This window comes from Embiotoca jacksoni, unplaced genomic scaffold, assembly GCF_022577435.1.
Source record: "Embiotoca jacksoni isolate LCO1_2020_lvr unplaced genomic scaffold, fEmbJac1.0.p SCAF_3, whole genome shotgun sequence".
Classification (NCBI taxonomy): domain Eukaryota; kingdom Metazoa; phylum Chordata; class Actinopteri; family Embiotocidae; genus Embiotoca; species Embiotoca jacksoni.
The window spans coordinates 21,509,454-21,532,698 of NW_027185381.1; the positions used below are offsets into that span (position 1 = coordinate 21,509,454).

Consider the following 23,245-nt stretch of genomic DNA (forward strand, 5'->3'; position numbering starts at 1 on the left):
AAAAATGACAGCGAATAAAAGACCGTCTACAGACAGTGTGATCAAAATTAGTATTTCCTTTCGCCTTTTATTAATTTCAGGACAATATTTGGGTTTTAAGATTTTGATTTAATTTACAACAATCCAAAACCTACCCTCCAATAACTATTGGGGGAAAAAAAAAAATGTATACATATTTTTTTTTAATAATCTCAACTCAAACTCAAAATTTGTCTTTATTTTTTTTTAATAAATAAAGAAGCTTGTGTTAACTCGTTTAGGGGTTGAGTTACCATTGTGGATTTTTTTTTTTTTTTTTTTTTTTTCCGCAACTCCGCCTGTCTGTTTTAACTTTCAGTTTCATTTCTCTATAACCAGGACTCAGGCGGTCATCGTCGAAAGCAGTCCATTGTATTCACGGCAGGCTGTTGCTTCGTGGGGGCTAAACGTCGACTATCGGTCAAATTATCAGGCCAAACAGTCTGTTCATGGCTAAAACCAATCTGCGGCTCTGTCAGGAAAAAGTGGGTGACTGTCTGCAGTGCGATGGGTTACACCTGTGCAGGTATTTTGTTTGCGGAGGCTGCACGTTCGGGTAAGTCACTTAGTTTGTTATTCTTCTTTTACCAACCCAAATTACAACGGGATGACAATACTTATAGGCTATCAGAAAAAAAAAAAAAAAAAACTACAACGAAGTTGATATCGGAGAACAACTCGCACCTTGATTATTGGTGACCTCACGCAGAAATAATTCCCGGAGTTTGATCAACAACGCCCGTGTGGGAGTGCCTTTAATCCTCCGGGTATGAAGGCCTGTAAAAAGTGTAAAAGATTACTGGTGATACTTCAGCCTTCTTAAAGTGATCGCAACGAGGCAGATTTATGCAAAAGGAGAAAAAGGAGAATAATTCTTTTGATCCTGTTGTGGATTTTTCTGCTTGTTGTTAGTAGGCCACTTTAGTACCAGTGAGTATTTTGAGGATTAAATACGAGAGACAATTACAAACAAAAAGCTTGAAAATCAATTTGGACTTCTGTTGAAAAACAAAACAAAATTGGACAAATACCTTCATGTACTTTCCTGTAGGATTCAAAACAAAATACTTTGGCCTACTTTAATTGTAGGTGTATCACTCTGGTCAGAAGATGGCAGTAATGATTTGATAATCCACTCTGGTTACTAGACAACAAAATGACAAACACAATCTGTCCGAGTAACAATACACGAAGACACATAGGCTTCCACATAAAACAGTTACTCAAAGCTATCAATATCAGAAAATATTTTTTTTTAAAACAAGTTATTAAATGTGAAATGTTCTTTGCAGGTAAATCTACAAATGGTTACAATAAACAGGACCACAAATATGTGTATTTCTGCCAACTAGGTTTTGTAAAATGTGTTTCAGCCTCCAGAAGAAATATTGTACTGTAGATTGTTAAATACCTGGAGGCCTGTTTATGTACAGCAACCAGATTAATTGTATTTTAATGGCTTAATTCAATAAAGCTAAACATTTGTAATTGACAGGCCATGTTGTCATTTGCAGACCCAAGTGTAAAAAGTGCCATGATCTGAAGACTCCATGCAATGCAGCGATTTTAAAGAGGTTCGATCTCCACGATTTGACAGAGAAAGAGTTGTTCCAGCTGTTACTGCAGAATGATCCTGCCCTGCTTCCTGAGGTAGGTTTTAGGTTAGGTTAGGTAGTTACAGTGGGAGATAGGGGTGGGGATTGAGAATTTCTTGTGAATCTGTAAGATTATGTAGGGCTAATTTTCACCCTGGTCTATGATCCCCGTTAGATTTGCCCACATTACAACAGGGGCCTCGGTGCATTCGGGTCCTGCAAATTCACCACCTCCTGCACCAAGCTCCATGTGTGCCTGCACAATTTACAGGGCGACTGTAAATTTGGCTCTTCGTGTAAGAGAGCCCACTCGATCGACGAGCATGGAAAGAAGCTTTTCCGAGGATTCAGTGAGGAGAATATGCAAAACCTAAACATGATCTACAGAAATAAATTGAGTCAACCTGAGAGACCAGCTACCAGTGTCCCTGGTAAAGTTACTTTTATATATATATATATTTAAAAAAAAAACATTTCTTGCTGAGATTGTTGTCATCTAATCAGAGCAATAATCTACACAATATACTAAATGTGTGTCCTCAGTACTTCTTCCAATGGTGAGAAGCTCCACTTTGCAGCCTTCCATCAGCAACCCTGGTCCCCTCACCAGTCCTGCTGGTCCATCTAAACCCACGAGTGATGCTGACAGGGATGAAATCTGCCTCTACTCCATTCGCCGACAGTGCAAATTCAAAGGTATCATTGTTGCTGGCAGAACTGACCGGTCACATCTATTGTACAGTAACTCCTCAACACGTGCAGATCTGTGTGAAAAGACAAAAAAATAATGCCCATACTGCAGACTGTAAGGGTGGATTTAACTTCTGAGTCTGAAAAATGAGGCCACTCCAGAAGGGCCTTAAGCTGCAATACCACCGTGGGCCACTAGGGGTTGGCTCAAAAAAGCCTCCTGCTCTATAGACTCCGATTAAATTTCTCTGATTGAAATAAGTCAGTCAAGTTTTCCACAAGTTATCATGCTATTGTTAGCTACAGTCCCTTCTTCTAAATAGTTTCCTGGCGGTCCATCTGAAAACAATCCCATCATTGATTAGATATTAGGTCTCAAAAAGCCGTGGCGGGGTCTCTGTTTGATTGACAGGCCTGTGGTGCGGTCAGGTTTCTGCTATAGTTGGGCGTGGCGTCCTCGGGTTTCCAGTCAGATTGAGTTGCTCCTCCCTAGCTCTTCTAAATATGGTCACTTTTGGCTCCAAACCGCTGAGCTAACAAGATGGCGACGGCTAAAAAGTCAAACTCAGGGCTTCGGACCAGCAGTTCAAAAAAATAAATGAGTGCCTTGTGTGTTTTTTCAGACAAATGTGTTCGTGTCCACTGGCACCTACCTTACAGATGGCAGGTTTTAGAGCGTGATGGAACCTGGAAGAACTTGGTCAACACGGATGACATAGAGAAGGCATACTGTGACCCAGCATATGACACAAGCTGCATGGATCAACCATCAACCACCTCATTGTTTCAGAGATTGCTGCTTTTTCAAAGGTACATTGCACAAAGAAAGAGAGCGCAGAGACGTACACACAGTTCTCTGGCATATAAATGTATTCTAGAGCAATAAACCCATTTAACCCTATTATTCACCTGAGCGCAAGTCAATAGAAAAGTCCATTAATCTTGAGGGAATTTATTTTCCTCTCAGCTCTGCACCCACTCCTCCAGAAGCAGTTGACTTCATGACTATGACATGTGGAGGATCTCCAGTTCGACGCCTGTCCACTGCCTCCTCTGTCTCAAACCCTCCAAACTACATTCTCACAACAGAGTGGGTTTGGTACTGGAAAGATGACATCGGGAAATGGACGGAGTTTGGACATGTGAGTCAAATAACAACAACAAATAATATAGCCGTCTTTTTGTTCAGTAATGATTGGCCGAAAAGTCCGTTTTTAGGGGCCTGTAATTTCCATTAGTACCTGTTTAAGGGAATGGATATATTTAGATTGTCCACATCTTCCCTCTTTTTAAAGTAATTTACCCATTTTGATTTCTGCTTTTTGTGTTCTCTTTAGGGTGACTTTAATACACCAGCCTCTGTCACATCTGAAACCCTGGAGAATATGTACCTGGCAGACAGACAAGCAGAGATTCCTTTTACTGCTGGCAAACAGCAGTATGTTCTCTACTTCAAAGATGCAGCAGGATCCCCGGAGATGTATCAGCAGAATGTAAAATTCAAAACCAGGAGAAAGGTCAGAAGGAGGCCTCGCTTTGTGTCTGCTCAAGATGTGGAGGCGAAGCTGAAGAGGTATTTTGATTTCCAGTTATAGACATAGATTACTTGCAACTCTACCATCTCTGTTTTGGATATCTTTTGTCTCGAGTGACTTCACCAAGACACTTCTGTCCACGTGATTTCTTTGCAGTCCATCATCACACGGCTCTAGCGCCTCCGCAGCTGAAAGTTTCCCGTCCCACTGGGACAAGAATGCTCTTCCCGAGCTTGGATACAAGGTATCTTGACAGAATATACGTTACTGTGCTTCATATTTTGACTTGTACTGTTTTGCTCTCTAATAAACGTTCATGCCTTTCAATAATGACGTGTTTATCTGCACTTTTGTCTTATCTTTCAGCTTGTACGTCTCTCCAATTCTGCAACGGATTATAATATGATAGAGAAGTTGTTTATGCGCACCATGCCTCAAGGGAAAATTAACAGCATCCAGAGGATCCAGAATCCCTCTCTGTGGAAAGTCTTTCAATGGTAAATTACTGGTTCTGGGTTCGCTGCTACGAGATATTCAATCCCTGTACAACCGACGAGAGAGTTGCGTCCATTTTCTAAGCAGACAATCAAACACATTTTAAGTGGGAAGTGGCTTCTACAAGGGTTTTCCCTTGTCACAAATCTTTGTCATTTCCTCCAGCGTGCTCAGGGGCGGTTTGCAGCCAAACGTGAAGCAGCTAGTCTGATAGTAGTGGAGTTCCTGCCCCAAGAGAAGGGAGTTAAAGTATCTCAGGGTCTTGGTCACGAGTGAGAGTAGGACAGAGTGGGGGATTGATGGGCAGATTGGTGCTGCATCAGCAGTAAAGCAGGCATTGTACTGGACCATTTTGATTAAAGGGGACCTGAACCAGAAGGCAAAACTTTTGCTTTTCAACATCTCGGTTGACTTGCTCAACTTGCTGCCAGTGTATCCCCACTTTGGATGTGCGGCAGAAAATAGAAGGATGGATATCTATCTATAGATTGTCCTAAGTTATAAAGATGGAACCTTTTTAAATATGAAACTACTGCCACCAAGTTCTAGCTTAGCACACTGGAAAAAGAGGGAAACTGCTTGCATGGCTCTGTCCAAAGGTTAAAAAGGTTTTGGAGGGATATTGTTCTGGACTTGTTCTTGGCTTAGCAGAGCAGCCTGCTTCCTCAAGGGGAGATTCCAGATTTACTGGGTCCCTATATCTAGCCTTTATGCTAAGCTAAGATGCAGACCGAAGGGTTGTATCCTAGACTGCTCTGCAAGAAAACCAATAAGTATTAAACATAATCACTTACCGTTTTTTTTCTCTTTTGTCTTCAGGCAGAAGGAGCAGATGAAGGGGAGAAATGGAGGAAAACCTGTCATCGAGCTGTACCTGTTCCATGGAACAGACGAGTCCCTGGTTGAGGCCATCTGTGAGCAAAACTTTGACTGGAGGATGTGTGGTGTCAATGGCACGGCCTTCGGCAAAGGTATAGCCACTAGCAATATGATGAATATTCAGTGTTCAATATCCAGTATTGACAGGCCATAAAAGAAATGGATTTTTCCTGTATCATTAATACCACTTGATTATTTTTTTTTTAGGGAGCTACTTTGCCAGAGATGCATCCTACTCGGAAAGATATTGCAGTGTCAAAGCAAGAACAAACAAGTTCATGTTTGTTGCTTTGGTTCTGGTGGGGGAGTACACCAGGGGAAGCAGCAGCTATGTCCGGCCCCCAGCAAGAAAGAACAGCAAAGCTCTGTACGACAGCTGCGTTAACTCCGAGAGCGACCCCAGCATATATGTCATCTTTGAAAAACTTCAGATTTATCCAGAGTATCTTGTCAATTTCTCATAGGACATGATACTGTGTTTCCTTTTCTGAAGATTGTAGTCAGTGAAAAACTATACGCTATGGGATAATCTTCAGTTTCTGGTTGCAGCTTGTAGGGTTTTTTTTAGACGTTTGTGTAGTTTTACAGTGGTATAAGAATAATTTTAAATGTTTAAGTAAAAGCAGTTGTATCACCAACAGGTAGAAATACAAAGTCATGCATTTAAAATCTTATGTAAAATTATGCAAAATTGAACACAACCTTGAGTGTCAGTGTAAGTGCTCATAATGCAGAAGAATGAAAAACAACGTAGTCTGACGTAGTTAACGTTGCAGCACACTGAGTTGGGGCTAAGTTGATCTAAAAAAAACAAAAACATTTTATTATCTGATCCTGGGTCACAATATTTCCATCTGAAATTTGAAAGAAATGTGTCAGAAAATACCTTTTACACAGAAATAATGTCTTTCCTTGACAGATGTCTGCACTCCTACTTGCTGTCTTTTCTTTTTTTTCTTGACAAAAATTACTTTTGCATGACTAAATGAGGAATACCGAGGGCAACATATAATCTGGTGTCCAGATATGAAAGGAACTTCATAGATTGTCAAAAAAATAAAGACATTGCAAAATGGCATCAAAGTAGTCGATTTCAACCCTTTTATTTATAGGCCATCTAACAAAAGAAATCTTCTTGTGAAAATTGTGTTACGAGTGGCATTTGTTCCATATTAAATGGACATCATTCAAACAGTCATAAAGATGTTTCACAGAAACATTTGAAAAAAATCTGTAAAATCACTCAATGTATGTTAAATGTTAATAATTAAATATGCATTACATTTTTGATCACCCCCTAATCATTGGCTATAACTCTGACTAGGACAGATTAACCTGCCACCTGCATGAGAAATTATATTTCAATAAGATGCAAATGTTCTCCTTTAGGAATAATGAACTTCATCAAGAGATGTAATGAAAGGCTCCTATTCCTATGCCTTAGACTTACTGAAGTTGGGGAAGGTTTCCTATTCTGATATTCTGTATTTAAAAAACATTGACAAGGTCATCAGGAATAACAACAAAATATATTTCCTTTTACAATACCACCTGTTTCACTCAAAAATAGCAACTTTCAGTTGAGGAGATTTTCAGATAAGGAATCGTGACCACACTTTGTTCTCTCAAAGTCTTCAATGTGTTCAAATATAACCAGTAACACAAATGATTGGACTCATCCTGATGGCAAAACATGTACAATCTTAATGTCAATTCAAGTCATTTGCAGTGGAAATCTGTGACTGAATGATGCTTAATCACATGACTGTATTGTAGACAAGCTGACAAATGATAATCCAGCATTCTTCATAATATTTGATACTAAATACATTTTACATTTAAAGTTTTATGGATGTATTTTGGTATCAGGAACAAAAGTGGGAACCGCTCTCTGCAAGCATGATTTTTCTTAAAGTAAGACTACACTAGAGGGAGAGATCAACAATCCCAGCCCTGTCGGGAAATATGCTACATGAACGGTGAGTAATTACGGTGTAGATGCAGTGCTGGTGATGCTGGTGGTGTGAGAATATATGGGGAGAACCTGTTGTAAAGTAAACATTTGGTGACAGGATGTGAAAATTACCAGGTTCAGGTTACAGATTTGATGCAGAGCTTTGTGACAGTGGAAATGTCTGGCTAAACAAGTTTGCAGGCTTGCCTTATAGTATACACAATAACTGAGGCTGCATACCATGTTTCTATATCTATGGAAAAAAAAAATGTATGTCAATCAAGAGGAAAGTCCAGAAAAATGATTTTATAAGTCAGCGCGAGACACTGACACTTCTGCTCGAGCTGCAGGATGGTTTCGATTTTTCTGCCATCCGAGAAGACAAACTGATTTTTTTCTAATCACCTAATGGAGAATTCACCGGACTTTCTCCGTCATCTCTTCTTGTAATTTTCACAAATATGCCATTTTTAGGTCCTAGCGTGCTTGATGACTTCAACTCGAGAGGAACCTGAAACATGAAGAGAGTGCCCTTAAGAGAAGAATAACCTCCATTTATATTTGTCTAAATGAAGGATGACGTTTATAACCAACATTAATTGGCAGATGCATACTGAATCATTCGACATATATAGCTATTTTTTTTTGTGCAAATTATAGCAGATTAATCAACTCCACAGATGTAATTACTGGTAATCAATCATATTGACTGGCTTAACATTTACATTAATACACATTGCATGACACAAGTAAATAACACAAAGGTGATAGTGGCTTAGAAGTAAACTTTATAAAAACAAAGGAACCAGCTGCACACTCACTCTCTGTACAAACAGTGCTTCTCGTTTTTAAAAAGGAGACGTGCGCTGGATTTATTTGCATCCAGTGGTGAGATTACAATTTAGCTCTAGCCTCGCCCTCCCCTTTCCAAAGTGTGCAAGAGGATCTATGATGGATGTGAAACTTGTGAAATAGGGCCGTTTCTAGAGCCAGAAAACATGGTGGTGCAACATGGCAAGCTCTGTGGAAGCCAACGAAACCACGGTTCTGAATAAAAACGTAATTATGAATATTATGATCCATTTCTGCCAACAGAGCCTCCTAAATCCTACAAACTGAATCTTTAATTGTTGTATTGTTGGTAGAACCAAAAAAGATGTTGATTAACCGGATTGGCTTGCTAATTGTACCAGCACCAGCACTTGTATATAATATATATATATACACTGTATATACTGTGCATTTTATATTTAATATTTTTTACTGCTATTTTACTGCTATTTTATTGCTTTTCTATTATTCTATTATTATCTTATTGTTTCCTGTATGCTGCTGTAGCGAAAAAAATTTCCCCTCGGGGATTAATAAAGTAAGTAACTACCTAACCTAACCTAACCTAACCTAACCTAACCTAACCTAACTATTTCCAAGAGCTTATTTCTTGGGATAATGATATTTTCATCAATACATGTATTCATGTATTTCTGCATTCTCCTGAGCAGCTACTCCGACCTACCTTGGTCTCAGAGCAGGCCACCACGTTGAACCTCTGGAACAGACGCACTAAAGCCATTTTGATCTCCAGCTGGGCGAGCCTCATTCCCACACAGTTACGAGGGCCGGCTCCGAACGGCAGGTACACAAATGGATGCCGACTCGCCTTCGCCTCTGGAGTAAACCTGGGGATCAAACACAAGTTTGATTTTTTTTTCTTTGGTAGAATTAAAAGTAGTGTAAAATTAAAGAAAAAACAAAACATCCTTAGTGCTAAAACATTGGTTTGAATACATTAAAAAAAAAAACTTCAAAAAGAAGTAAATCCCCCTATTCTCTCATTATTGCATATCAGTTTCAAAACATGTATTGCATTTAGCCTTTGTGCAATGAATTTATAATTGTGTTTTTGGTTGGGTTATTGGGTATTTTGCTGGTTTGACAGCTGAAAGCAGTATTTATTATCTCCTCCTGTCAATTTCAGCTTTTGTTGTAACAACTTTGTACTGTGTCCGTATACTAAAGTCTGCCTTTGACTAGATTGATAGAGAACTAAAACACCTCTCAGGGATGAACCTCTCCGGCTCTGGCCAGTGCTCTGGGTCATAATGGAGAAAGCCTGCTGGGATCTCCAGTGTCGCTCCTTTGGGAAGGAACTGGCCGTTCACCACACAGTCTTGGTCGATGTTTCGTGCAAACCTTTGGACAAAACGCCATAGAAAAGATTACTCCTGCAGGTTTCGTAAAGCCCAAGTCGTTTTCCTTTCTTCCATCATTTTACATCCATCTTTACCTGAATCCAGGAGGGTAGAGCCGCAACGCTTCACTTATAACCATGTCCAAATACTTGAGTTCCTGGACATTTGTGTAGTCTGGTGAGTCCTACAACAACATCCAGCATGAGACAAACCAATAAATACCACAACTGGCATCTCGTGTCACAACAGCATGAAGCAAAAAAAAAAAAAAAAAAAAAAAGATCAGATCAGACCCGAATGCAACACACTCACATGTCTGGTGAAGAAATCATCCACCTCTTCCTGTACTCTGCGTTGACATTCAGGGTTGATGGCCAGGAGGTAGCAGGTAAAGCCCAACGTGTTGCTGCTGGTTTCGTAGCCCGCCAGGAGGAAGACAAAAGCCTGACCCACAATCTCATCCTCGGTGATCATCTTTTTCTGCGGGCGCCTGACGGGCGGCTCCTGGATGGATGGAGGATGGCTGTTATCCTGATTCACGGCCGACGGCTGCGACTGCTGGTTTCTGTGATCGGGCTCATCAGTGTGGTTTATTGTGTCAAAGTGCTCCAGAGACACGCACTCTTTGCTGGTCCGAGCATCTAACATCAGCTGGAGGAAGTCTCTACGCCTCTACATGCAAAAAGATAATCAATGAATTAGATCAAATAGATTAGTTGATTTTTATTTTTTTTATTGTTTAAGATTGTCAAATGTGTGCGAGAGTCACCTGTTCAGGAGGCTGCTCTTCTCTCTGCTTGATTATCTTCTGGATGATTTTGATGAAGAACTGATTCATCTCATCTCGTCTTTTGTTGGGGATGAGTCCCGCCAGAGGAGCCATGATGAAAGGGAAAGCAACTGGACACACAAACACACACATCTGTTGCTGTAACCTCAACGTGAAATGCCAAATTTATAAACAGGCATATTCCCGTACAATCATAAAATGTATCTTTTTTCTACGGTTGGAATAAAATCTATAATCCTGGATATCACAGCCCAGATACCACTGTGACTTATCCTTCACTTAAATCTACAGTATGTAAAAGAGAACAGCTTGTGGTCAGTGCTTAAACAATATGCAATTAGTTCGCCGTCTTTGTCTTCCTCCAACAGAAATCTCTCAAATGCCGTAAAGAGATAACAATGACTGACTGAAAAACAACATGATGGGCCTGAAGAAAGAAAAGGTGAAGAACTTCTGAGCGTGGTGGACAAACGGGTCGTCGGGGTTGTTCTGCGAGTCCACCTGAGTAGCAAATGCCACGCTGGCGATAACATCCATTGTAAAGCAGCCAAAACACCTGTAAACAAACAAACAAACAAACGATTAAACAAAATGAGAGAAGACGGAGAGAGATACAAAATAAATCCATAGCTTGCTTGTGTTTGTGATCACCTGTGGATGTCAAAGGCCTCTCCTGACTCAGCGTGGACATTCAGGTTGTTCATCAGGGCGTCGGTGGCTGCGTTGATAAGGGGAACCATCTACGCCCAAATAGAGAGATAATGATGTTTGTCATCGTTGCACGCTTCTGGCAAGGTTTTGGTCTTTCTGCCTTTTGGTTATTCAGTTTGTTGCATGTATCACTCCCTCCACCCACCAGAGGTCCCCGGTATCTCTGTCTATGTCCAATCTCTTTCCTGCCACACCTTTTGTTTCGCTGAGTTTAAGCCTCAGTTTCCACAAGTTCTGTTTCTTTGTAAGTATCTTGTCAGCTCTGCCTGGACTTTCCCTTCTGTATTGTGTTCACCTGCCCAGTACTTTGGGATTTTTAACAAATCTTTGTAGGTAAACTTCTCAATTTTGTTTTTCACTACCTGCCTCAGTGTTGTGGGCTCGGGTTCTGTCTCTTGTGAAACTGTGACAACTTTGACAAAGTGGGAAGACAGACACAAATCTTTCGTGCAAGTAAAACTTTAGTAAATCACCACTTACCAGCAAACAAAACCTACTGGGAAAATCTGGTTCCAGAAACCCAGTGACTACACAGCAGAACAAAAACCTTTCTTATTCAAAATAACAATAAATACACCTACGGACTGGATGTAACTGCTTAAAGAAGTAAGTCAGAGATAAACATTTGATGCACTTCAGAAGCAGAGATACACGAGCAGCAGATTTTAAGTGTAAAAGTCATCTTTAATAATGTTTTTGAGTTGCGTCTGGCTTACAAGAAATAATGTGGCCATTAAACTTTAAATGCACCAAATTTGCTATTTTGAAGAATAAAGCGGTTTAATAGAATTTTGGATTTAACTAATGGACAATGTATTGAAGACATCTTGGAATATGAAGGTGTCCATGTAGCCTGGTGCGAACCAGAACTGAAGCTGTGAGCGACAGTCAGTGCAATCAGGCTACCTAAATTGTGCAATTCTCTCTGAAAGGATGCGGCTCTGACATTTACTAAAGTTAAAAGCAGTAAGGAAGCACCACTAAAAAATGAGACGTGTATTAACAGTACCAGGTCACTATGCTTTGACATTTCATTCCAAAGAATCACTCTTCAGCAAGCTAACTAAACGTACCTTTTGTTATCATAAGAAATTGTGATTTCATTATTTTCAATTCTATTTGATAATATATTTATATATTGTCTGTTTAAAATTTTGAATTTGTAAAGAGAAGTCAGGAAAATAATTAAAATATAACGCATTACAATTAGTACCTGCTCGCTCCCAATTAATCAGAATATTATCTCACTTCTTTCATCTTGGCCGCGCTGAAGGACGGAGTCAGGATGCTCCGCACTCTCTTCCACTGTTCATTCTTCAACATGAGCAGACAGTCAGTCATGGGTTTGGTGGCAAAGCGAATAGTCTGCGCAGAAAAAACAGGAGAGTACAGGTACAAAAAAAAAAAATCTGTTATAACGCGTCATGAAACTTTGAGTTGGACTCACGAGTAAGCACATAATGTACATCTACATGCTTTGTCTAATGTCCTCACCATTCTGTTAGGGAAGCTACTGAAGTCTCTGACCATCACCTGTCTGAGCATATCGGGGTCCGCTACCACCACCACCGCTCTCCGGCCCAAATAATACCTGAAATATACCGAGTGGCCAACATGGGAGTTCCAGTCGAAGCAAACGACGACCTTAATGTTCATTCCAATAGATGCTGGTGTACAAAGTTTTTTTTTTTTTTATTACTTACCCACATACTCTACCATGTGTCTTTATAATGTCAGTCATCGGTTTGAAAAAACCCTGAAAAGAACGTTAAAACAAAAACATACAAGATCAACCTAAAAATAATACCACATTGGACATAGTGATATTTAGACTGTTGCCTTATTTGAATTGCAGAAACGGTAACAGAGTAGCAGCTTATCACCCTCATGAAACAGTCAACTGACAGCCAAATAATAGAAACTGCAAAAAATAGTTCCCGGTTTGATGGAAACTGAAGCAGGTGTTTAAGATTATTCAGATGTTTTTATTTGGTATACGGTATCTTACCTGGCGAAACATGAATATGTTGCCAAAGAAAGGTAAGGGCTTTGGATGTTTGATGCCACATTTAGAGAGGACTGAAAAGGGGTAGACCGAATACCTGGAGGCAAAAAGTGTTGAAATGTGTTGATGATTAGTGGAGGAGAGGAATAAAAGATAATGCAGTAAAGAATTGAGATCCAACATTTACCCAAATTCTGTCCACAGATTTATCATTACAGCCTTTTATCGGCTTTATTAAACATGTCTTGTAGATTACAGAATCGGCTTTATTTCCACAAATGGACCAACCGGCATTTACTTACCAGTAGAGCAGACCCAGAAAAATTAGGAAGAGGCTGAGCGTCACAGAAAATCTGCTGGCCTCGATGTTGAGTAGGTTCAGGAAGTCAAGCGCAGCCTCCATGATGGGGGGGAAAAAAAACAAAAAACACCTCAGTCCTCTTCCAACAACATGAGATGAAGGCTCCTGGAGAAATAAAGATGAAATCAAAAGATTAGTTCGGTAAGTAGAATGATCTTAAATCAGAGTATCTTAACCACGATTTTGTAATTAAAACACCAAAACATTTATAACTGCCTCAAAATATTGTAACTCTGAATCATGGCTCTGTCCTACCTATTCAAGAGAATAAACAGACGTGTCCTTGTTGACTGTGGTCTCAGGTTGATTTGTGTCCTCCAGATTAGCTGTATGGTTGCCAATTATTGATTTATTTTTTTTGTTTGTTTTTGTGCTCATCATCGACCTCTTTTGACAACAGGTTACATGTCTCTCGCCTCTGCTGAGCCTCCATAAATGCACTAGAAACAGCAAGCCTCTGTTTACGTACTGAAAATGCAGCGTTACGTCACCCCCCCCCCCTCATCCCCCGTATCGCAGGTCATGTGACGCTTGCCTCACCGAGCTCAATAATACAGCAGGTTATCTGCTCGTTCATCTTTTCACTGCACGTTTTTGAAGGTCTCTTACCAGCTCCACTCTTACATCTGGAAAATGTTTGCACTGTTAACGCTCATAAATTAGGCAGAAACGTACGCGCACTAACACTCACCTTACGACAGTCACATCCTACTTGTAAATACTGAGGTCTTCCTGAGGTTGTTCTCGTTATTCAATAGGAAGCCGTGGCGCACACTGCCCCCGTCTGTACCGGAAGGGAAAGGCATCAATAAATACACGTGATCAAAAAATATGTAAACAGAGAAGATGGTTGTGTATCATACTGTTGTACCAGATAATAATAATAATAATAATAATAATAATAATAATAATAATAATAATAATAATAAATTTAAACTGTGTCAATTTCACAACAAACTCAACTCTGATTACCATCAAACATTATTTAAAAGTTCTTCACTGTAACTTGAATTAAGATGGGAATTATTTTTATTTTAAAGGCACAACCGCCAAAACAAATCACAAGTAAGCTAAAGATCACAACTGACTGCAGTAAAGGAAAAAAATTCCTATAACCTCAATTCAAGTCTATATTCAGGTCAACTCCGTGCTGAGTGAGCTATCAACAAGGCTGGGAACTGCTTACGGTTTTTAATACTGGTTCTTAAATGCCATTGTTTAAATATCTCTGTCTAATCCTACGACATGGCTGACCGCCTGTGGGTGCTTACAGAAATGCACATTGATTTAGTCTTCAAGAGGAACCAATCGAAAACAAGGCTCAAAATTTGAACATATACTGACGTATAAATGGAGCCTGTCCAGATAGACGGAAGACCATTTCTGTGTGACGTAAAGATGCAAACCAACAGAGGGAAAGTTCTAAATATGTTTTTTTGTTTTACTACAAAGAATATATTCGGATGTAACCCCTTTGCTATCTTTTTAGTAACACCATTGCAATTTTTTTTAATTTTTTTTTTTATTATAGTTGAACATCGTTTCTATTGAACATCATTTCAAAATGGAGAGTCTATAAAAACAACTTCATTTCCCCCCCCCCCCTCTTAGATAAAGACCAAGGATGCCGGCGGGTCCTCAGAGTTTGTGTCATCCTTACGTTTTTTTGCGTTTTTTTTAATATTCTTTTTAATAGTTTGCATTGTGTGCTTTGCACCTTTAATGGCAACTAACTATAAAAAAAAAATAGAGCTTTTAACACTTCTGTTTGTTTTATCTAAAAATTTGATAACTGCATTTTGAAATGTTGGTAATCAGAGATATAGAGTGAGTACAGAAAAGGATATAATTAAACAATACAAAAGACCTGACACATTGGCTAAATATCAAGGTAGGGATCATTCCCACAGTGGAAAGGTGAAACGTGACCTCGAGGAAGCACATAATTTGAATCCCACAGTAGTAAAAGGCCAGCTGTTGCAGTTCTTCAATATGTCAGTAGAGAGCACTCACACACCATATTATCTATGTATTGATGTCTTTCTACAAACAGTTAACAATACCACAGCTTCTGAAACGGTCCCATTGTCTTTAAAAAAATATTTTTTTCATCAGAGCTCAGTCAGAATAAAAAGACGGCATGTAAACACATCAATCAAAATTACAGTAACTATCTTCTTTCAAAACAAACCTCCTTCCCGGCTTTAAAACTTTGGTTGAAACCTTTCACAATCTTTTTGATACATGACTCTTTATTTTGAGAGATTTCAAACTACATGGCTCGACTTCTCATCTCATCAGAAGTAATAAAATACTTTATTTGGCTCATATAAAACAACTTAACACATGCTTTGTTTAAATTTGTTGGTCTATGAAGCACAAAAAGGGGGGCTGATATAGGTGGGGTGGGAGGTGGGGGTGAGAGTCATAAATTGCATAGACTGCTACGACTCCATTTGCGTCCAAACTGTAGAATATTTATTTCGTATAATATCTATTTAGAGAAACAACTCAATGCATATCATGTTGAGCTTGAAGGAAAACAAGTGTTTTTAATGAATAGCAAACTCAGCAAGAAATGCTATTCATGCATTAACATGATACTGATGTGCAGAGGCTATTCTCATGAGTTTGACTTTCAGGACAAGTGACAGATCATTAGGGCAAGAGGGCCATTTGAATTCAGATGACATAGAGTCCTAATTATGCAGACTTGATGACAGTTACTTATCCAAATCCTCTGAGGTGTTAAACAAAGCTGACTCAACAAGTTCAAAGTGTTTACGCACGTGTGCCTGCGTGTGACATGTGCGTCATCAATCAGCATCTTTCTCCATGTCACAGAGTACAGGATGTGTAAAGGACCTTCAGATGTGTGCTTTATTTGGCACATCACCTCTTTAACTGACAGATTAATCCACACTCGGTTGTTTTTAAAGGCTCCAACAGAGATACAAATACCAGATCTAGAAGTACCAGTAAAATCGAATTAGCGGTTTCCCTGACCCAGGAGTGAAACGAGACAAGGCACTGCAGTGTTAACCTTGGTCCTGAATGACTGAGCCCTCTTAAAGAGATGATAGAGAAAAGGTCAAAGAGATCGGCGACAGATAAATAAAGTTAAAGAAGACAAAAAAGGATGACATGCGGAGTCAGAGGAGGCGTTCTCTCTTTGTTCATTCTCACAAAGCAGAGATGAACAATATTTCTGGTCTGATAAACAGGCGACATCCTTTGCGCAGCATGCAGCCAGGCAGGAATAACAATGGGAGCTGGAGCGGCACTAAGCATTTAATGGAGAGACTAGCCGAGGAAGAAATGAGGAGTTGGTTGGGTATTGCCTGCTTGGAGGACCGCCAGAGGGCACTGGGAGCCTGAAATAAAAACCTAATGAACCCCCTTCCCCCCCTTCTCTGCCAGTCTACTACCATTCAGACTGCCTAAAGCCTCACTGTGCTGAAGTTTGGTGTGTGGATGAATGCATTGTGAAAGAAATGCTGCAGAGATGATGGTGCATGTAGGCGTACCTATAGGCAACTGTATGCAATATAGCCATTTTTTTTTTTTTTTTTTTTTTTTTTTTTTAGTAAGGGTTGACTTGATTCTCAAGTTCCAATTATACATATACACTTTACTGATCTATTTTTTCCAGGACTTCTTGTAAATGTGGACTTTTCTCCCTTCAGACCCTTTTAAATCTTTCACAATCTTTGCAGACTCCATTAGAGGGCACAGTATTTAAAGGACAACCTTTAAAAGGGCAAAACACCCGCAGGAGGCTTTCCATCATACACTGAATCGCAACCTGCTAGTTATATCACTGCTCTTTTTTATTGCTAGTCCTCGTCTTTTAAAACATTTATATAAAAGAAAAATCCCTGAAATTTGAATAGCAATGCACTCATTTGCAATTCAGACAATACATGTCAAAGTTTCTTCTAATCAAAACAGCCAAATAATCCCTGAAGTTCAGACATTTGACAGAGTTGTTCATTTCAGGAAACATAAGAGAAAATATCTGTTCACCCCCGCACTTTAGTGAATTTTATAAAATGTGCATGTCCGAGCCAATATGAAACATCACGAGTGCTCAAATTTATAATTCATGAGAAATGGAGTAGCCCCAGAGCTATTTGTGGGTTTTTAGCAGGCTCACACGGGCCGTTCATGTTTATAAATACTGACTGATTGAAGACCACTTAAAATCAAGACCACAAGTACATCTGAATTCTATTTTAAGGTGAAATATCCCTGCAGGCAAAATAGACAAGGAAATTGGCTTATATTGGAACCCTTCAGATTTTTTATCAAAGAGGAGAAAAATAAATTCATTTTGGGTTAGCATTTATGCTTTGAAGAGAAAAATACACTTTCACCTCTTGACTTCATTGCACAGCTGTGCAAAAGGCAGGAAGAGCCACACGTCTTTGCCTGGACTAAATACTCCGTTTAGAGACAAATGTGCACCACAAAAAGGAGAAGATGTATTTCAGGCACAAGAGAAAAGAAGCTCTCAGCCTTGGCAGGTTGTTCAGAGAGGGCAGACCATGGCGTAGTAACAGCATGAATGCTAGCAGAACAGTCTCTCTGATGTGTCATGTCTGATGCCTAATGAGTCCAGGTAAAGTGTTTGCTTTGAGACAGGGGCAAGGGAACGAATGAAATCCTTACCACCCTGCCTTCGGAAGCAATTACCTCAAAATAAACATTAACCACCAGATGACATGTCAAATAATGTTGAACAGCTCAAAGCTCAAACTCAACGTGCCATTAAAAATTCACAGAATTTCCTTGAATATTTCTGTATTCAAAGGGGTACCCCGACAACTTCAAGGGACGCTCCCGTGCTGCCAGGCCAGAACGTCAAACAGCCTCAATGTGCTAACATTAACCTCTCACCTGTGAAGTGAGGTTAATTAAAGAAGTCGTTTAAACGAATAAGGAGCATTCTCTTCAGTGGTCTGCCGTCTAAAGAGTCGCGGTGTCCTTATTTCTATTTCATTTCCAATCCATTCTGTAACAGGTCCCATTTGATGGGGACAAAAACAACCAATTACTGTGTAAATAATGACGGCTGCGGTATACCTCCCTTTCATGCCCAATTTATCTTTGTGTTTGGGCCTCCAGGTTCCTTTGTATTACCTTCCATTCCAGTCAGTGCTTGTCCGGCTTCATGGCCTTAGCTGCTCGTACTGCAGCCTCATCCGGGCTAATTTACATTATATTACTTCGGATTTGAATAAGGCCTGCTGACAGACGAAACAGGCAGACAAGGAACACATACAATGCAGAGCAAAGCAGTACGGCGGAACTCACAGGATCAGAGGTCTTAGTTTCCTCTCACTTTATGTCGGGTCACCATACTTTTGGTTACACTGATATATGTTGAAATAATGGAGAGCTCCGGGGATTTGCTGAAACACTAATGACCGTCGGTTTGTATTGCATTTTAAAAGTCAGACACAACAGACAGGGATCGGGATGAAGAAAACCTTGTCACTGCAAATAAAGGGTCAAATGTGAGATTCAACATAATGAGACGTGAGCGTGATAACAAACTCAATTCATGTCAAACGCGATACGCTGTGTGCCTCTGCCAACCAGTCAAGTTGTAATTTACATCAATGTCTGTCCAAAGTCATATATCATACGATGGAAAGACGTTAAAGGAATTTGGCCAATTAATTTGTAGCCATGACAGCAGGAAATAATTAAAATATGGATATTGCTACGTATTTACAACAAATTGCTGCAAATTTTAAAAAGTGGATGTTTTACCTTTACCTTTGACCTTTTGGATATCAAATGTCAACACTTCATCAATTTATCCGATTTGATATTTGTTTGAAATTCATACATAATTAGCATATGAATTCTTGAGTTATGGTCAATAATATGGTTTGTCAGTTCATAGTAACCTTGACCTGTAACTTCTAAAGAGTTGAGCGGTACTAACACTCGTTGATTTTGAGCGCGTAAGTGTGTTCACACAGACAATTATTAACAGCATTTCACTGGAAACGCTGGACATTTTCCACACTCAACACTGGATGAGACGGAGAAAATTTCTAGGTGTCTTTCAAATAAATTTCTGGTGGACGTAGAAAAGTAATAAAAAGCACTGCTATGCGGGCCCCAGCACGCTGCACATTCGGGGATCCAGCGGGTCGGGGCCGCCGGCTCCCCACGACGTGCAGCACGGGAGGGTCAGCATGGGGTCAGTTTTTGGCCGCCACGCCACAGGCACACCAATCAACGAATTGGAAACAAATTTGTTTGATTACTGGAGACGTGTGACTCGCCAAAAATGGCAACTAAATTCAAAATGGGGGACTTGTTCCTGTTGAGTTGACGTAATTGGAACTTTTTTCTACATCTCGGTGTGATACACGTGTCCACCGAGTTTCGTGCACGTAGGTAAATGTGGCCGCCGGTGCGTCTCTTTAAGGGGTGCTAGCGAGCCATTAGGCCACGCCCACATGCGACTCCACTAAAATACCAAATTGTTCACCGGGAGAGACGTGTGTACCAACTTTCATGAGTTTTTGAATGTGATAAAGCCTCCAAAAAGTTGTTTACGAAGGATAATAATAACGCGGAATAATAATTCCTTGAAGAACAATAGGGCTTTCGCACCATCAGTGCTCGGCCCGAACAACAGTGGGTTTCAGTTTGTTCATTTCAGCAGTCACATTTGTCTTTCAGAGAGTTTCTACCTTTAGAAGGCGCTGACGCAGCGGGGCATTGCACCCCCTAGTGGTTAAAGTATGTCACTACATTGAGTCCAAAATTAAGCCATTATGAATATTTTTACATATATGCGTATATATTTGAAGTTATGCGATAAAATAAAAATGATTGTACCATTTAAATCTAAATTCTATTATGTTTTGTAATAAATTATTTTTGCGCGCACGTTCTGACGTCCGACGTACTGCGTAAGACGCCAGTTCTGCTCCCTCACTGCGGTGTGCCAAGTGGTCGGCCAACTCTCAGCAACACAATGAGCAGTCACTGAAATTCGGCAATTTCTGAAATGTCCAATTTCAATTATGACTTCAACAAGAGTTGAGCAGGAGCCGCCTGAGTTCACCAGCAAGTAGCAGCCGACAGGTTGCACAGGCACGGGCACGCGTATGGCAATGATCTTGGCCGTAAACACTGCAGTCCCAAACAGCCTGCTTTATCCGAATTCCCCAAAACAATTCTTTGAAAAACACAAAAGAGCATTTCCCACTTTTAATTGCAAGCATCACTGGCTGGCTGTTTTACTTCAGCATCTTCAAAGGGACAGCTATCCAAACCGAACAAAATGCCCCAGCTGCCGCTGACCCTGCCTGTTGGATCTGCCGCCTCTGGGAGAGCTTTTTCTGCACTGAGGAGAACTCGTACCTCGCCGTGGTCAACGATGAGAGAAACAAGGTTTTCAGCACCTGCAGTTTTTCATTGAGGACTACGTAACATCAAAACCACATGTATCACCTGGGGAGACCTCAACCCCAGGTAGGACACATATTTACAGTTCTTTTACAAGCCCACTGTAACAACATACGAATAAATTGTTGTTTGCTAAATATTTTCAAATGTACATGGAAAATGAAATTCTAACAGAATTATATAAACAAAGTGATATTCCACTTTTTAACAGACTTTTAACTTTATGCTTAGCAGTGGGCTTAAGTTGTGTATGCTCACGTGAAAGACTGGTACGCTATGTATGCGTGATATAATGCAAAGTTGTCAGAAACTGATTTGATGCACTGTGTTGTTATGGCAAGCTTGGTGCTTTTGTCCTCCGTACGGTACTTTAGGTTACGATTTATATGGATGCTTGTTATCAGGCCTGTTTTTTTTTTATTTTTTTTTTTAGAAATGTCTGTTTTTGCTGTGTATATTGGACACTGCGGTGTCTGCTTGGTTATTGTAGTAACAGCAGGTCACACATTACTTTCACACTTGTTTGTTTGTGGTTGCGGCCTTGATGTAACTTGGTTGTGGAGGTTATCAGGCCGTGTGGCTGTATTGGATATTCAACATGAATGTCAAAAGTACTATGTATTAATGTGCCTTCTATCCTTGGTTGCTTATCCAGTTTAGTCTTCCTCACTTTTTTAAAATTCTTTATTTGACTGAGGGTTGAGCAAATTATTGGTGAATTCCATGGTGCCCACCACGGTTCTGAAATAGCACACCTCATTGCACATGTCTGCATTCTGCCCTTCCAAGTTTGTAAGTTTGCCCTCCAATCTGTCCACGCAGCTGAAAATAGGCTGCGGAAGGACCCACGACAATTAGCCATCGGCTCCATGTCTGACTGTATAACAGGCCACTTAATAGTTGGACTGTGTACTGATGTCAGTTAAAAAGATGTGCCACCTCCTACCCCAGTGCAAATGCCAAGCTTATGTTCCTGATATATTGCGTTCGCAAGAATGCGATGAAGGTGACCCTTAACCTTTGACCTTAAGTCCAAGTGCGTGTTTGTGCCAAATTCAAAGAAATTCCCTCAAGGCGTTCCTGGGACGCCGCAATCACAAGACTAGAGCTGTGTTCCAAATGACATGCTTCCCGTAGTACGCCAGAAAATAGTGCTGTGTCCGGACTCTTACTTGTGTAGAGCAGGAATCAACCGCCAAAATATCTGCAGCTTTAATTATTTTACCCAGAAATTCACGTGTTTTCGTGTCCTCTGTTCAACACACTCGATAAACACACCGATTCTTCTGTCCAGCAGCAGTAGTGAAAAAACACAACAACACTTTGGTGGGGTGTTCAGGAACATCTGCAGCTTCCTCCTTAATTTGAAAATTCTTCACGCCGGTGGCCCCGCCCCTTCCTCTATGGAGCCAAGATGGCTTTAGGGTGGCTTTAGGGTGGAAAGTGTCCAGCGTTTCACACTTCTTTTTTGGGGGTGTTTTGAGTGCGTCATCCTGGTACTTGCAGTGCACTGTGTTTTTTTTTTTGTACTTGACAGTGTGAATGCACTCAAAATAGTGAGAGTTAGTGCACACGTACACCATTTGGAACAAAGCATTGGACACACAGACAGACAATCCAAAAACATAATGCCTACGGCTACGACTGCTGCCAGTGTGGATACATAAGAACTGAAAGGAGCTATTTTTTTCAACAACAATAGATCAAATGACTATGTGAAATGTGGAAGCTGCCTGACACTGCAGTTCTCTGCATTTTTATCTCATTGTTTTAGGGCCCGTGGCAATGATGTGTTGGTTTACTCTCGCTGCACTAAACAGCTGAGTTTCCAGCCACTCTTAAAGCCCACTTTACACAACAGGCCCGACAGCAAACAGCAAACAAAGTTAGCAACATAGTGGTAAACATAATTGAATATTTAGCAGCTAAAGAGACAGACTTTTCCCTCACTGCCACAACTAGTAAATGAATGCTAATGTTGGACTGCTGGAGGTGTGAGTGGGCAATTGTTCACTAACCAGTTCTCATGAACTTAAGGTGACAGTATGTAAGTGCTGCGTTCACAGCCAGCTTGTTTCTGCTGCCCCCAAGTGGCCATTGCTACAGATTTAACCCTCTGATGCACAACATATTCAAAACCTTTTAATGGCAAAAATGACCCACATTAATGTTCACTTCATAAATAAGCTGAATGCTTCTTTTAAATATCTTTGATGCAAAATGATGTCCTCATCCATGTTATAGCTCCATTTAGCCACTGTAGTAATCTATGTTATTACAATAACCACTCAGTGAAGTGAAGCAAGGTGCATTTATAGGATGGGGATACAAAACTGTTTTTTTTAATGCAAAAATAAAATAGAATAGCAATAAAATAAGATTTTTGTGATGTTAAAAGGTACCTCAGTTGAGGGATGGATGTATAGAATAATGAAATACACAACATTCATCATGTCTCATTTATCTAATGATCCAATACTAAAGAAAAATGGTTTAACCTGACCAGCCAGTCCCAATTACCAGAGAAAAATCAGGACAGTGCTAACCCAGTGTGCCTCTCTGCTTTTGTATGGGTAATTACTC

General features: G+C 40.1%; 2 protein-coding genes across 3 annotated transcripts; one reads left to right on the forward strand and one right to left on the reverse strand.

Annotated features, from left to right (window-relative positions):
* The first annotated feature begins 357 nt into the window (after window positions 1-357).
* Window positions 358-6,295, forward strand: parp12a (poly (ADP-ribose) polymerase family, member 12a). The gene is made up of 11 exons (XM_069163237.1): window positions 358-574; window positions 1,533-1,668; window positions 1,789-2,044; window positions 2,157-2,309; window positions 2,927-3,113; window positions 3,271-3,445; window positions 3,641-3,876; window positions 3,995-4,082; window positions 4,205-4,335; window positions 5,153-5,304; window positions 5,420-6,295. The coding sequence occupies exons 1-11, from the start codon at window positions 468-470 to the stop codon at window positions 5,674-5,676; spliced, it is 1,878 nt and encodes a 625-aa protein (XP_069019338.1). The 5' UTR covers window positions 358-467; the 3' UTR covers window positions 5,677-6,295.
* Window positions 6,296-6,299: 4 nt separating this feature from the next.
* Window positions 6,300-14,005, reverse strand: tbxas1 (thromboxane A synthase 1 (platelet)). 2 transcript variants are annotated; one of them, XM_069163239.1, is made up of 14 exons: window positions 13,917-14,005; window positions 13,167-13,330; window positions 12,868-12,961; window positions 12,563-12,615; window positions 12,354-12,450; window positions 12,108-12,224; window positions 10,800-10,888; window positions 10,556-10,704; window positions 10,128-10,258; window positions 9,671-10,030; window positions 9,454-9,542; window positions 9,222-9,359; window positions 8,683-8,845; window positions 6,300-7,677 (listed from the first exon to the last, which is right to left on the reverse strand). In XM_069163239.1, exons 2-14 carry the CDS (start codon window positions 13,265-13,267, stop codon window positions 7,564-7,566), a joined length of 1,695 nt encoding a protein of 564 aa, XP_069019340.1. In that variant the 5' UTR covers window positions 13,268-13,330; window positions 13,917-14,005; the 3' UTR covers window positions 6,300-7,563. The 2 variants fall into 2 exon arrangements, with proteins under 2 accessions (XP_069019340.1, XP_069019339.1); XM_069163238.1 differs by lacking the exon at window positions 13,917-14,005 and adding an exon at window positions 13,481-13,668.
* Between the last annotated feature and the right edge of the window lie 9,240 nt (window positions 14,006-23,245).